Source organism: Erinaceus europaeus, chromosome 3 (genome assembly GCF_950295315.1).
Source record: "Erinaceus europaeus chromosome 3, mEriEur2.1, whole genome shotgun sequence".
Taxonomy (NCBI): Eukaryota; Metazoa; Chordata; class Mammalia; order Eulipotyphla; family Erinaceidae; genus Erinaceus; species Erinaceus europaeus.
Window position 1 is genome coordinate 72841362 of NC_080164.1, and position 16352 is coordinate 72857713.

The window sequence follows — 16352 nt, forward strand, 5'->3', positions numbered from 1 at the left end:
TAAGCTCATGACACTTTCCTCTCTCCCCTGCAGGTAGGGATGGGGGCTTGAACCCAAATTCTCATGCGCTGTACCTGATGTACCACTCCTCTACCCCAATAAATAAATCTGAGAAAAGAGAGGAAGGAAAGAAAGAGGGAAGAGAGGGAGGGAGGGAGGGAGGGAGGAAGGAAGGAAGGAAGGAAGGAAGGAAAGAAGGAAGGGTGAGAGGGAGAGAGATAGGCTCACTGATCCCCAGAGACCCTCACAAGGTTTCATAGCCCATTAAGTTGCAGTCTGTGTCTTGAGCACAAGTGTTCAGACTTCCACCTCTTTCCCTGAAGCAACACTGGATGAGCCAGACTCACTCAGGAGGCACACACTACCTGCCTACCTCAAAACCTGAGCTCACATCTATGGAAAGGGTGGAGTCCCCCCTGGAACTCAGGCTCATCTCACTTTAGACGATAGCTGCTTTTAGGCTGTGGGAAACATGAGACCATGGTGACTCCAGGTCCACCTGCCCTCAGCTCAGCTCAGAGAACTGACCCTCATTGTCCACCGCATGGTTGAGTTCCACAGTCCAGTCATTCTTAAAGTGCCAGCCTTGGGGGCACATCACTTTCTCCCGAGCCTCCACAGGCTGTCCATTCTGTAGGCAAACAAATAGAGTAGGTTATTAATTATTCTCATATGGCTACCTGCTCACCTGCTAAGATCACAGTGGTCTCCCACTTCTAGGAGCAGGCACATTTGCTGTGTCTAAGGCCAGTCGCTTATGAACTTATTATGTGCTTACTAACTCAGTTTTTAAACTGCAAAAAAAATTTTCAACAGGAACTTTAGGGGCCAGATATATAGCTTAGTGGTCAAGGCATGCTGTGCATGTGTGAGATCCGGGGTTTGATCCTCAGGACCAATAAATGAATGAATGACTAGAAAATAATTAGGGAGCCGGGCCATAGCGCATCAGGTTAAGCGCATGTGGCGCAAAGCACAAGTACCTGCGTACCGAGCCCGGTTCGAGCCCCCAGCTCCCCACCTGTAGGGTGGTCGCTTCACAAGCGGTGAAGCAGGTCTATAGGTGTCTTTCTCTCCCCCTCTCTATCTTCCCCTCCTTTCTCCATTTCTCTCTGTCCTGTCCAACAACAACAACATCGATAACTACAACAACAATAAATAATACCAGGGCAACAAAAGGGAATAAATAAATAAAATATTTAAAAATTAAAAAAAAAACTTAAAAAAAAGAAAATAATTATAGCCACTAGCAGTGGAAAATTATGGCCATGCTAATGACTGTGTACAGTAAATCTTTGCTTAGTGCTGGTGTCTGTCCAAGCCCACACCTGCTCACCCTAGGTAAGGAGAAGAGACACCACCCACCCACGTATGGAGCTGGGTTACACCGCACTGGATGTTCAGTGCATCCTTCAAAGACTGTTTAAATATAAATCCATTAAAACAAAACAATTCAGCATTCAGTTCTTCATGCTCACAAATGTCTTATTAAGAGCACAAAAGCTGACCAGAGATAGTATAATGGTTATGCAATACACTTTCATGTCTGAAGCTTATAGGTCCCAGGTTTAATCTCCAGCACCAATATAAGTCATATCTGAGCAGTGCTATGGAAAAAACATAAAAACAAAACAAAAACAAATGAGCAAACAAAAACCCCACTACATGATAGCCATATGTAGACAGTACAGATACAGAACATGTTCTCTCTCGTTCTCCCCCCCCCTTTTTTTTTTAACTAGAACATTGCACAATTCTGGTTTATGGTGGTGCTGGGGATTAAACATGGGTGCTCAGAGTCTCAGGCATGAAAGTCTTTGTGTAACCATTATGCTATCTCTCCAGCCCAGATGTAGAATAGAACATTTTCATCGCTCAGAAAATTCTACTAAATAGGGCTGGTTTAGACTGGCCTCAGGTAGATTATTTCCTTTAGGGCATGAACTACCTGGAAAGAAGTCTGGGAAGAGACCCCTCACGTTGTTCCTTATAATTTTTTTCCAACTTTGATCATCACTGGGACTTTACCACTCTGAGCTGACTCCCTCCCCCTGCCCCCTAGATAGGACAGAGACAGAGAGGGACACAGACAGGGAGGGAGGGAGGGAAGGAGGGAGAGAAGAGAGAAACATCAGAGCTCTAAAGCAAACTCTAGTGTGGAGTGGGCCAGGATTGTACCTGGGTCACATACATGGCACAAAGCAGCACACTATTCAAGCAAATTATTTTGCTAGCCCATTATTTAGTTCCGATTATGGTAGTTCTGGGAGTTGACCACGGGACCTCTGGATCTCAGGCATGAAAGTCTGTTGTTTAACAGCCCTGTACATTGTTGGCCCTCCTTACAATCTTATTGAAGGTCTGTCTACCCATCATCTTGGCATGAAAAGGAATCCACAGCTGTGCTCACGCAAGGACACACTCAGTATGTGGAGTGAAGGGCTCAGAGATGCTAACATTCATTTACATTTAGACAACCCAGTTTCCCAACCCCCCTCACCCCCCACTTGTATTTAGCCCCTGCTCACCACGTCTGTGTTCGGGACTGCTGCTGGCACCCAGGTCCCAGTGGCATCACGGTGTTGGTTCTCATACACCTCCACCAACACCTGGCTCTTGTTGATGTCTATGTCCAGAAGCAGTCTGGGTACAGTGAGAACCCATGTTTGCTACACATCTCCCTGAACATATAGGCCCTCCTTTGAAGCCTGATGACAGCCTGACCTGGCAGTCCCACCTGCTCTGGGCTTGGCTGGGCAGTGGGGCCTGGCATCTAGGACTGAGTGGGGATGGGGTGGGGGTGGGGGTCTCTGTCTTGTACACCTTAGCCTGTGCTTCTCTGCTTTGCTGCTAACTGGCCTTCCTGAGACTGAAGTATCAGTGTTACATGTCTGGGGTACACAGGCTCCAGGCCCTGTACCCCAATCTTACCTCCTCTGAGGTTCCACTGTCCACTGCCCCTGCCAGTGCCATCCTTGGGGTACCTTGAAATCCTCCTTGGGGAGAGCTTGTTGCCCCATGACGTCTGAGAAATTGGGGAGGTGGTGTAGCCCCTGCTGCCCCCACTGATCTTTATACTTGGCCTCGTTCTCATACTGAGGAAAAGGAGGTTGTCAGTGTTTACCATCTCCAGAGCACACAGTGGGGAGACCTCACCATGTGTCCACCCACTCTGGGCAACAGACACCTCCTAGAATGTGGTAATCAGGCAAGAAAGGGCTGTATAGATCCTCCCTTGGCCATGAGCTTTTGTTATCGCCTATAAGGAACAGGCCTTTCCTGGCCACTAGGTAGGCATCCCTCTTGTCTTGACCAGGAACTCAAAATCTATCTCCTTTCTGCATCAGCATCTTCACCTGAGCTATGTCCTTCCCCAGGGAGAAAGGGTCACCCCCCTTTGATTCTGGAGCTTTCTCTAGTCTGCTTCTCACCCCCAGTTCAGGCTTACAATTCTGTGGCAAGATGTGTTTCTGGCTCTCCTGATGGTTCCCAGCATCCCCTTCCCTGGACTACTGTCTTGCTTGAAGGGCCTAGCTAGGGTCTGCAGGGGTCCCAGGCTGCCGTGCTGGTGATGAACAAGGCCCCTGCAAGTTGGACCCCTGCTCACTTCACACATCCTGAGCAAACAGTAAACCTCCATCAGAGCGAGAATGACTTACCCCGGGGGACCACTCAGCTGCCTCTGTTGTCACTGAATGGCTTCTGAGGCTGCTCCAATCTCCACCACATCTCAGCCATGTCCTCTCCCACAGTCCTCAGCTGCTGCCCACCCACAGCTTACCGTCTCTGCATATACTGCCACTTCGCCCTTGTGGAGCAGCTGCAGGTCCTTGCTGTCCCTCACATTGCCGAGCCACATACAGACCCGCAGGAGAGCCGCTGGGAGTGTGTCTTTCGGTCCTTCACCCTCAGGGTACTGAGCCAGAGAGATAAGCCAGTTCCCAATGGAGGTGCAGTTGCCCAGGGGTCAAGGGCAGGAGTACCCCTTCAACCTAAGCCCCCAGATAGGAACTGCACACAGGGTTGAGTACTGGAGCTAAATGGTGAATAATGCAGAGTGATTGCCTTTGAGAGTTGGGGTGCCATGTCAATGGTTTCTTGGCAAACTTCATGCATAGCAGAGAGGCTAGAGGGGTAAGTGATGAGGTGCATTGCCATGGAGCCTGGGCAGACTCTGCAGAGGGGTGGTGCTGGGAGACACTGATCATTAGTTGCATGCCTGTGGAGTGTACAGTGTCTGTTCTTACCCTCATACACTACCTTGAGGCAGACATGCTTATTCCCAAGGGCCGGATTCCAGTGGGGGAAGTCTGAGGACTGGACATGACCAGCAGAGATATTTACACAAGCCAGTAAGAGGTAGAGCCAGGATTCAAGTCTCAGTGGTTTGTGTAGAGTGAGCAGGACTCAGCTGTGCACCAGAAGGGCGTTCTCACAATGATGGAAAGGGGAAAAGGCAGGCAGGTTCCGGGGTAAAGAAGTTCAGAGAGGCCAAGAGGTTGATTCTTCTCCAGGAGGTAATGGGAAGTCTTGGGGGTGGGACGGGAAGTAGGGGGGGTATGTGTGTATATATGTTCCCCCACTTGTGGTCTTTGGGAAGGACTAGAAATGGGCCTATCATCATGGCATCAGCTACGACAGGTGAGTATCCAGACCATGTAGACATTAAATACTTTGGATGTCAGTCACTTGTGGTCCCGGGGAGAGATGACAAAAGAGACTGAACCCATTGTGGCATGAAGATGATGAAGGAGGTGAATGTGAAGAACATTTGGTGGGGAGACTGGTAGTAGAGCCCCTGGTTAAATGCACACATTACTATGCACAAGGACCCAGGTTCAAACCCCCAGTCCCAAACTGTGTGTGTGGGGGAGGGAGCTTCATGAGCAGTGAAGCTGGTCTGCAGGTGACTCTCCCCACCATTTCCCTCTTCCCTTTCAATTTTTCTCTCTCCTATCAAAAAAGAAAGAGATAAAGAAAAAAAGAGGCCACCAAGAGTCAAGGATTTGTTGTGCAAACACCAAGTTCTAGTAATAACCCTGAAGGCAATTAAAATGGAAAAAAAAAAAAAACCTGACATTTGGGACATGGTTTAGTGTCAACCACATGCTGATGGTCACAGATACCTGTCTTTATCTAGCAACTATTTAAAACCTCATTTCCCCCAGTAAAGAGTCCAGAGTAGAGGAAGTGCATGTGTCCTGGGGGAAGCTTGTGACATCTCTCTCAGACACCAGGGGTTCTCCTTTAGGGTGTTTCTGGATTCTCTCCTCCCCTGAGAACTGGGGTGGTCTAAGAACCCCCTGATTTCCTACCTGTAGAAGCAGTGTTTGTATCTTCCCACAGAACCTTCCAGATTGTAGGGTCCCCGCTGGGGAGAATAGGATGCTGTGGGCAGGCACCTGGGCATAGGCCACTCGCTGTTCCCTGGACATCAGCCAGATCATCACGTCTGGAAGGCTTGCCTGGGGCTGTGGAAGGGGTGTCAAGCCCACAAGCCCCACTCTGAAGCCCACTCCCCAGTCTGTGTGTTCAGCGCTCACCTCTGGGAGCACGGAATTGAGACGGAAAAGCCAGCCCTCCACAGTGGCCACCATGTTCTTGGGCTTGGCCTCTTTGGACTTCTGAGCCAGTTCCTGTAGCAAGAGTCTGCGGAGCTGCCACCTTTTCTTGTCCAGCTCAGTTGCTTTGGGCTGTTGGGTCATGGAGGGTAGAGGGTGCCTGTGGCCAGGATAAGGTAGAGGGAAGGGGCTGGGCCTCTTAGCTCCCTACCTTTCAACCTCCCACCTTTCCTCAGGCCAATGTGCTCTTCATAACCTCCAGATCCTGTCCCAATTCCACGAGCCTAACCTGGAGCCCTTCTCATCCCTCCTGGGAAGCCTAGGTTTCCCATTATCTATTCCCACCTCCCCAGTTCCTCCAGGGAGTAGGCCTGTGCTCAAGCACCTCCTCATCGAGGGGGGTATAAGCCATGACACAGGTGCCAACCAAACTCAGGGAGGGTTATGGTGGGGATCCAAGTGGGATACAGGGCTGGGAGAGGCATCACAGCGAATCTTCCTTAACAAGCAGGAGTCTGAAGATGGCACCGTGGACAGAACAGGGGGAAAGGTAGGGCCAGGAAGTGCACAGAGCTGGTCTGGCTAAAACGGAACACCAAACTTGGGTGTGGAGACAGCAGGCACAATGCTAGGCTGGGGGTGGGGGTGGGACCGTTGTATGTGAAGTCAGGGTCTGAATGGTAAAGAAGCAGCTCTGCTACTTAGGTTTCAAGCCAAGAAGAAATCCGAGTAGAACTCATATGTCCAGAGACAGAGATGTAGAAGAATGAGGTGGGATGGAGTGAATGCTGGGTAGGGTGCTGGTCTGAACCCTCAGCCCCAGTGTGTGGGGGAGGCGGGCACCCTACTCCTACTTGCAGTCCTCCTCCAGTTCCCTCAGCAGTTTCTTCCATTGGGTGAGCAAAGCCGGGTCCTTGGGGTTCCGCATAGATTTCAGATTGTCTAGGTTGGCTTTCTGTGGAGCAGGAGAGAAACAGTAAGTGAGCATAGGGCTCACAGGGACAGGGGGCCGGACTGAGTGGCCCAAGGTGTTTGTGGCCAGAATCTAGGAGCCTTTGAAGGCTAACCTGGGGATATCAGCCAAAGCTGTTGTGTGCTTTTACAAGGCTAAGACTCTCCAAGCTCTCCCCATTATCCAACAGGAGAAATTGGTGAGTGACAGGGTGGAGGTAACATAGGGCAGGACTATGAAGGAGCAAAGAGTCCTATTACCCTTCTCCCTCATCCCTTCTGTAGGTTCTAGAAAATCAGGTCTGAAATGGCACCAGGCAGCTCTCTTGCTAATCAGTAGCTCCCTTCCTTGACAGACATCCAAGACCTTGTGTGATCTGATCTCTCCCAGCTTTTCCACATCATTTCCTACTCTCATTCCACCCCCACACTTTACATCATCATGGCTTTGCACATTATACCCATCTTCTCCTCTTCCTCCTCTGCACTCAGAACACTCCTCAATCCTTAAGATTCTGTTAAAATGTCACTTCTGTTCCAAACACCTCCAACTCTCTTCTTATTATCCTTCCTTCTCTCCCCCCAACGTTGCTGCTTCTGTCACCTGTATCTCCACTGCAACCCTAACTGTACTGCAGAGCAACTATTAGCGGATCTAACTTAACAGCATCTCAGTTTGTGACTGTGGTTCAGTCTCCTGTCTCCCTCCATGGTCAACCTTCCCCTGTGCCCCTCCTATACTCACTCACCAGGCGGTCACGAATGAAGAAGAGGAGGTTGAGACAGTTCATGCGGAAGCTGACATCCTCCCAGTAAGAGGTCACTGCCACAACTGGCTTGGTGTTGTACCAGGGCACATAATGGTAGATGTTCCCTGAGACACAGACACACAAAGGCCTGTGGAAAGTCTCTTCTCATTGAGTCCCCTCATAGGATCACCTCAAAACCACTTCATTCCTCACAGATATAATCTGCTAACAATGGTGACTGTATCCCTTCTGCCAGAGGGTTGGCAGGGTGCCCACTGAGAGGCGTGTACTCTTTTTAGTGGATCTGGTCCCTCATGAAAGTGGTATCTCACTGCTCTGGACCACCTTTAAAAATTTAAAATAGGGAGCCAGGCGGCAGCGCAGCGGATTAAGTGCAGGTGGTGCAAAGCACAAGGACTGGCATAAGGATCGCGGTTTGAGCCCCCGGCTCCCCACCTACAGGGGAGTCACTTCACAGGCAGTGAAGCAGGTCTGCAGGTGTCTATCTTTCTGTACCTCTCTCTATCTTCCCCTCCTCTTTCCATTCTCTTCTATCTAACAACGATGACATCAAGAACAACAACAATAAAACAAGGGCAACAGAAGAGAATAAATAAAAAAATTAAATAAAGACAGAGAGGGAGAAACACCTTAACCCTGAAATTTTTTTAAAAAATATTTATTTATTCCTTTTTGTTGTCTTTGCTTTTTTTTAATTGTTGTAGTTATTATTGTCATTGATATCGTCATTGTTGGATAGGACAGAGAGAAATGGAGAGAGGAGGGGAAGACAGAGGGGGAGAGAAAGATAGACACCTGCAGACCTGCTTCACCGCTTGTGAAGTGACTTCCCTGCGGGTGGGGAGCCGGGGGCTCGAACCGGGATCCTTACATTGGTCCTCGTGCTTTGTGCCAGCTGCGCTTAACCTGCTGCACTATTGCCCAACTCCCAACTCTAAAATTTCTATTGCTATAGCATCACTCATGTGATGCCAGGGCTTGAACCTAGGCTCCTCCTCTTATTGCAATGCAGGCTCACTTCTGGGCAAACTACCTCTGTGGCCTTGCAGTGTGCACTTTGATGAACACAGCTGATTTTATAGGGAGATTGATCAGCGTGTCACTAGCCTTTCAAAGTTCCCAGTTTTTTAATTTTTATTTTTAAATGTGATTTTAAAATATATTTGTTTATTTATTTTAAATTTTTTTTAAACCTAAGATCTGCTAGGGCTTGGTGCTGCTCCTATGGCCATTTTTTTCAACTTATTTATTTTTTTGATAGGACAAAGAGAAATTGAGAGGGGAGGGGAAGACAGAGATGGGGTAGAGAAAGAGATACCTCCAGACCTGCTTCACTACTTGTGAAATGACAACATCCCCCCGCAGGTGGGGAGCCAGGATCCTTGAATCAGTACTTGTGATTTGTACTATGTGCTCTTAACCCAGTGTGCCACTGCGTGGCCCCCTGTTTATTTATTTATTGGATAGAGACAGCCAGAAATCAAGAGGGAAGGAGGAGGTGGAGAGGAAGAGAGACTGAGACACTGCATGACTTCACCACTTGCAAAGCTTTCCCCCTGCAGATGGGGACTGGGAACTCGAACCTGGGTCCTTGAGCACTGTAATATATGTGCTCAACCAGGTGCAACACCACCAGGCCTCAGTTCCTAGTTTACAGGTGGGAAAAATCCAGGCTCAGGATGGGAAAGCATTAGCTTGATGTGGTTCCTTGTGCTTCTACTATGTGCTACTATGTGCACTTAACCCAGTACGTCACTGCCTGGCCCCCTTCTTTCATCCTTTCTATCTCCACCTTCACTCTTGATTTCTGACTGTCTCTATCCAATAAATAAATAAAGATAAAAAAAATTTAAAAAAGAAAGAAAGAAAAAAGGAGGAGGAAAGGAAAACTGCCATCTTCAGCATAGCTCTGGAGAAATGGAGCAGGACAAGTTCCTCATAATTTGTAGTTACAAAGGGGCCACTGTATAAGTTGCAATGCACTTTTAAAAAATATTTATTTATTTCCTTTTGTTGCCCTTGTTTTCTTATTGTTGTTGTAGTTATTATTGTTATTGATGTCATCATTGTTGGCTAGGACAGACAGAAAGAGAGAGAGGAGGGGAAGACAGAGAGGAGAGAAAGATAGACACCTGCAGATCTGCTTCACAGCCTGTGAAGCGACTCCCCTATAGGTGGGGAGCCGGGGGCTCGAACTGGGATCCTTATGCTGGTCCTCGCGCTTCGCCCCACCTGCGCTTAGCCTGCTGCACTACCGCCCAATTCCCAGCAATGCACTTTTTAAAAATTTATTTGTTATTAGCTAGAGATAGAGAGAAATTGAGAAGGGAGGGGGAGATAGAGAAGGCAAGAGAGAGAGAGAGAGACACCAGCAGCCCTGCTTCACCACTTGTGAAGCTTCCCCCTACAGGTGGGGACCAGGGACTTTAACCCGGGTCTGTGCACACTGTAATGTGTGCGCTGAGCCAGGTGTGCCACTGCCTGGCTGCAATGCACTTTTATGCATCCTGTTATTGTCTGAAGAAAGTTTAAAGTTTCTGGTTGGCAGTGTCCCAGGTAGCTGGAGGAAGCAAAAGACAAATCTCTGGAGCATGAAACTTTAGTCAGATCTCAAGGATTCCCACAGATAAAGTTCCAAGAAAACAAGTTGCTTAGAACCAGATTACTCTCTAACCTAGCAAGTCTGCTTCTAGGTAAACTGCCAGTAGAAAAGCACATGCTTTTTCTCTCTCCTTCTTTCTTTACACTCCTTTCCTTTCTTTCTCTCTTCCTTTTTTTTTTTTTTTAATTGCCAACAGGCTTATCACTGGGGTTCGGTGCCTGCACTATGAGTCCACTGCTCCTGGTGGCCATTTTTACTCCACCCGCCTACTTTTTGATAGGACAGAAATGGTGTGTGTGGTGGGGAGATAGAGAAGGAAAGAGAGAGCCACCTGCATACCTGCTTCACCTCTGCAGGCGGGGAGCGGGGGCTCAAATTAGGTCCTTGAGCATGGTAACATGTGTGCTCAACTGGGTTTGTCACCCCCAGATCCCATTATTATTAAAAGACATGCAGAGCCCTATTCAGGGAGTCCTGAGATTCCCAAACAGATATGATGGGCCTGGACCTTGAATAAATCCCTCTCTCCATTGTTACTGGCCATCTCTATCAGGAACAACAAAATGGACCTTCCATAGGACCTTGCCCTCAACTTGGATCAACAACAGTAGAGAATGTTCCATCCTCCGAAGGGAGACTGGACAACATACTCTGTGCTACACCTGAGGAAGATGGGTCGATACTGGGGCAGCTTGGAACGTTCCTACTCATGACCACAGAATGTGAGCTCAGATCTACAGGGATGCAGAGGTCACATAGGCTCCTAAGCTGAATATAGGCCCCAGATCACATCAAACTGATGGGGTTTACAGTCAACAATATTCATACACCTTTCCCCTATTTGGGAGCTACTTTCTTCCCTGATCCAGCTTTCTGATCCTTTTCCCAGCCATGACATCATCTCCCCAGGCAATAACCTGGGTCCACCTGCATATCAGATTTCAGGCTCAGGGGAAAAAACAAACAAACAAAAAAAACTAGTATAGCCACAGGCCCTTTGGAATATAACTGAAATATGTCTACTCTCTATCTATAAAACGGAGACCCCCCCCAACTTTTCATCTGCATATTCCAGCCTTTAGGTTCATGATTAGTCAACAATTTGTTTGACTTTATATGTTAACTCTCTTTTCAGCCACCAGGTTCCAGATGATAGCATGATGCCAACCAGACTTCCCTGGACAGACAACCCCACCAGTGTGTCCTGGAGCTCTGATTCCCCAGAACTCCACCCCACTAGGGAAAGAGAGAGACAGGCTGGGAGTATCTGTCAATGCCCATGTTCAGTGGGGAAGCAATTACAGAAGCCAGATCTTCAGCCTTCTGCATCCCACAATGACCCTGGGTCCATACTCCCAGTGAGTTGAAGAATAGGAAAGCTATGGCGGGGGGCGGGGATGGGGGTTGGATGCGGAGTTCTGGTGGTGGGAATTATGTAGAGTTGTACCCCTCTTATCCTATGGTTTTGTCAGTGTTTCCTTTTTGTAAATAATACATATGACATGTAGAAAAGTGTTCACAGCAGCAATACTTATAATAGCCCCAAATTGGAAACCACCTAAATCCCCCTGAATAGTGGAAGTGGTAAGTAGTAGTATGTTTGCCTGATGGACTACAATGGTGAAGTGCCAGGAAAGTAACTCAGTGGTGGAGTGTAGGACTTGCATCATGAGATCCCAGGTTCAATCCCTAGCACCTTACATACCAGAGCTGAGCAGTACACTGGTCTCTGTCTCTTATCACTCTGTTTCACTTCGGTGCTGTAGTTTTTTTTTTTTTTTTTACATACACACTTTCTCTGCCTTTCTGTTTATATCTAAAAAATAACATAAAAGTCAACCTTGGACATCAATAACAACAATAATAAAAAAAAAGTCAACCTTGGGAGTTGGGTGGTAGGACATCGGTTTAAGCACAGGTGGCGCAAAGTACAAGGACTGGCGTAAGGATCCTGGCTCAAGCCCCCGGCTTCCCCACCTGCAGGAGAGTCGCTTCACAAGCGGTGAAGCAGGTCTGCAGGTGTCTGTCTTCCTCTCCCCGTCTCTGTCTTCCCCTCCTCTCTCCATTTCTCTCTGTCTTATCCAACAATGACGACATCAATAACTACAACAATAAAATAACAAGGGCAACATAAATAAAATATTTTTTAAAAAAGTTAATCTTACAAAAAGAAATACAGTGAGAATAAATGAGTTACAAATACACCCAACAATATCTTGGTTGGTGAATGTCTTACACATACACACACACACACACACACACACACACACACACATCAAACACAAAATAATACACCCATATGATTTCCTTTACATAAAGTTAAAAACCAGGTGGAGGGTAGATAGCATAATGATTATGCAAAAAGACTCATGCCTGAAGGTTCCAAAGTCCCAGGTTCAATCCCCCGGACCACATTAAACCAGAGTTTAGCAGTGCTCTGGTTAAAAAAAAAAAAAAAATGGTGAGGAAGATAGCATAATGATTATGCAAACAGATTTCCTGCCTGAGGCTCTAAGGTCTCCATTTCAATCCCCCACACCACCATTAGCCAGAGCTGAGCAGTGCTCTGGTAAAAATAAATTTTAAAAAAATTTTAAAAAGTTAAAAACTATACAAAATTAATTGGAAATTAGGAGAGTGATTATCCTGGGTGGGGCTGGAATAGAGGGATTTTGAGGGTCTCTGGGATGTTGGGAGCATCTGAGTGTTGTTATGGAGCATGTTTGCTTTATCATAATTAGTGGGGATAGATACTTTGGTTTGGGGCAGGGGTAGATAGCATAATGGTTATGCAAAGAGACTTTCATGCCTGAGGCTCCAAAGTCCCAGGTTCAACTCCCTGCACCACCATAAACCAAAGCTGATCGGTGCTCTGGTAAAAGTTAAAAAAAAATTAATTTTTTTAAAGTAGGGGGTAGGTCAATGGCATACATGGTTAAGCACACATAGTGCCATGCAAAAGGACCTGGGTTTGAAGCAGGGTGCTTCATAAGTGGTGAAGGAGGTCTGCAGGTGTCTTTCTCTTTCCTTCTCTATCTCCCCTCCCCTCTCAAATTCTCTTTGTCCTATCCAATAATAATAATAATGCCACCAGGAGCGATGGATTCATTGCGCTAACACTGAGCCCAGCAATAAATAACCCCAGTGGCAATAAAATAATAATAATTATTATTAATATTATAATAAAAAGTGAAACTCAAAATACATAATGACTTTTTTTCCCTCCTCTTTTTTTTTTTTCTTTACCAGAGCACTGCTCAGCTCTGGCTTATGGTTTTGGGGTATTGAACCTGGTACTTTGGAGTCTCAGGCCTAAGAGTCTGTTTACATATTGCTGCCTACCCCCTCCCTGGTCATGACTTTTTCAACAACCTAGTAGAAGAAATTATGCAAAATACAGGCTAGACAGGTCAAACATATGCGTGCTGTATATACATGAAGAACAGAAGTTCCATAGATGATCTAATGGGAAGGTAGAGTGAATCTGAAAAGATAAAAAAGAGAAAGGGGTAGTCTTATTTTCAAGAAGAAAAATAAAAATTTCCAGAATTTTTGGAAGACATTTGTTTCTGGTCTTGGCACTGAATGAATCACTAGAAAGATAAATAAACAGAGATCCAGGATCAGGGTTCTGAAGAGATGAACATGAGGATTTAAGATGACAATTTTCCTCTCCTTTTCTTGGCCAGCGTACAAAAGCAACATGGAGAAGGAAAATAACTCCATTTTCAGCAAAACAAGAAGACAGATATAATCTGCAGACTCCAAATACACATAAAGACTGCCAAAAACAACTGTGACTGCTGAAGAAGCCCTGAGGGGTGAGGAGCAACAAAAGGTGTGAGGAGCTATACAGAGCAAGAGAGACAGCTGGGAGCACAGCTTGATGGAGCAGAATGCAGAAAGCGCCAGCAAAAACACACTCCCAGAGCACACTCACTCAGGACTCAGGGATGAAACTCAGAAAACAAACCAAAGTGAAAAGACAAAATATCATAGAAAAAAAAAAAAAACAGAAATAGAAGCCCAAGGGAGATTAGATTTAATCACTATCTTCTGACAATTTTAATGGGAGGCATAGAAATAAGAAAGGTGAAGGGGAGGAGTAGATAGCATAATGGTTATGCAAAGACTCTTATGCCTGAGGCTTCAAAAGCAGGTTCAATCCCCTACCCTCACCATAAACCAGAGCTAAGCAGTGCTCTGGTTTAAAAAAAAAAAAGAAAAGAAAAAAGAAAAAAAGGAGAGGGAGAAGAAATAAGGAAGGTGGGAGCAGATGGTGGTGCCCCTCGTTAAGCGTACACATTATAGTGCACATGGAGCACCGGGGTTCAAGCCCCTAGAAAGCTTCATGAATGGTGAAGCAGGGCTGTAGGTATCTCTTTCCCTCTCTTCCTATCTCCCCCTACCCTTTCAATTTATTTCTATCTCTATTCAATAATAGAAAGAAATAAAGAAAGGAAGGAAGGAAGGATGGATGGAATAAGGATGGATGGATGGAATAAGGATGGATGGATGGAATAAGGATGGAGTAAAATAAAAGGTCAATAAAGGGTAAGGGAGAAGTGATAGATATAAAGGAAAATCAAGAACTGCTAAACTGATAAATGCAACCCCTCACATAGAGAAAACTTGAATTGAACAGAATATTTAGAAATATGATTTGAAGAGTTAGCAAAATAGCTCACCTGGGAGTGTGCCTGCTTTGGCATATTAGGTTTGAGCCCTGTTAAAATTCTGCCTATTTTTTTTTTCCCTCCAGGGTTATTGCTGGCCTCGGTGCCTGCACCATGAATCCACCGCTCCTGGAGTCCATTTTTTCCTCTTTTTGTTGCCCTAGTTGTTGCAGCCTCGTTACGGTTATTATTGCCATTGTTGACGTTGCTTTGTTGTTGGATAGGACAGAGAGAAATGGAGAGAGGAGGGGAAGACAGAGAGAGAAGGGAGAGAAAGATAGACACCTGCAGACCTGCTTCACTGCCCGTGAAGCGACTCCCCTGCAGGTGGGGAGCCGGGGGCTCGAACCGGTATCCTTACGCCAGTCCCTGCGCTTTGCGCCACGTGCGCTTAACCCACTGCGCCACTGCCCGACTCCCAAAATTCTGCCTATTTTTATTGTTTAGAAATAGTACCTCAATGGTCTGGGAGGTGGTACCATGGATAAAGTGTTAGACTCTCATTCTTGGTTCAGAGTTTCTTCTTCTAGCGTTTGCCCTTCTTCCGTAGCCAGTCAACAGCGTCAGGTTGAGCCTGATGTAAAGTTTCGAGACCTCCTTTGAATCTGGAGAGGTGGCAGTCGTTGACTATGTGGGTCATAGTCTGTCTGGAGCCGCAGGGGCAGTTCGGGTCGTCTCTGGCTCCCCAGCGATGGAACATAGCGGCGCACTGGCCATGGCCTGTTCGATAGTGATTGAGGAGGGCCCAATCATAACGTGCTGGGTCAAAGCCGGGTTGACGCTTGCAGGGGTCTGTGATGAGGTGTTTGTTCTTTACCTCAGCTGACAGCCAACTCTGTTTCCAAGAGACTGGAACGGAGAAGTTCAGTGTAGGCGTAGGGGACCAGATTGGGTGACGAGACGTCAAGCGTTGGACAGGGTGGGCGAAGATATCCGCGTATATTGGCAGGTCCGGTTGAGCGTAGACGTGGGAAATGAACTTAGATGATGCCGCATCCCGACAAATATCTGGCGGGGCGATGTTGCTAAGAACTGGCAGCCATGGAACCGGGGTGGAACGGATGGTTCCAGAAATTATCCTCATGGAGGAATATAATTTGGAATCGACCAAGTGGACATGGGGGCTACGGAACCATACTGGGGCACAGTATTCTGCAGTGGAATAGCATAATGCCAGAGATGATGATCGTAGTGTGGAAGTGCTCGCGCCCCATGAGGAGCTGGCCAGTCTTGCAATGATGTTATTCCTCGCGCCCACCTTTGCTGCAGTTTTTATGAGATGTTTGTGAAATGACAGAGTGCGATCGAGAGTAACGCCAAGATAGACTGGCTGGGCTTCATGCCGGATTCTCGTACTGCCAAACTGCACATTAAGCTCACGCAAGGCCGAGGCATGGTGTAGATGGAAAACAGATGATACCGTTTTTGCAGTGCTAGGGATTAGTCGCCATTTTTTACAGTAATCAGATATCAGAGACATGTCTTTCGTGAGTGTTTCCTCGAGGATGTCGAACTTGGATGCCTGAGTTGCACAGCAGATGTCATCGGCGTAGATGAACTTCCTTGAAGAAGTTTCTGGGAGGTCATTGATGTAAATATTAAATAGCGTAGGAGCCAGAACAGAGCCCTGGGGGAGGCCACTTGAGACAAGTCTCCATCTGCTAGACTTGTCACCCAGATGCACCCGGAATCTTCTGTTTTGGAGAAGAAACGATATAGTGTTGGCTACCCATGGAGGCAGGCATCTTGAGATCTTGACTAGGAGACCACGGTGCCAGACCGTGTCATAGGC

The 16352-nt window shown here is 47.0% G+C and overlaps 1 protein-coding gene across 1 annotated transcript in view; it reads right to left on the minus strand.

Moving 5' to 3' along the window:
- FER1L5 (fer-1 like family member 5) overlaps window positions 1-16352 on the minus strand; it is a 70622-nt gene that overhangs the window by 17004 nt on the left and 37266 nt on the right. Inside the window, exons 20-27 of the mRNA XM_060187525.1 lie at window positions 7262-7386; window positions 6416-6516; window positions 5544-5721; window positions 5316-5471; window positions 3782-3916; window positions 2932-3095; window positions 2529-2643; window positions 529-631 (exon numbers count right to left, since the gene is read on the minus strand). Of these exons, the coding sequence (XP_060043508.1) occupies window positions 529-631; window positions 2529-2643; window positions 2932-3095; window positions 3782-3916; window positions 5316-5471; window positions 5544-5721; window positions 6416-6516; window positions 7262-7386 (1077 nt within the window). The remainder of the gene's footprint in view (window positions 1-528; window positions 632-2528; window positions 2644-2931; window positions 3096-3781; window positions 3917-5315; window positions 5472-5543; window positions 5722-6415; window positions 6517-7261; window positions 7387-16352) is intronic.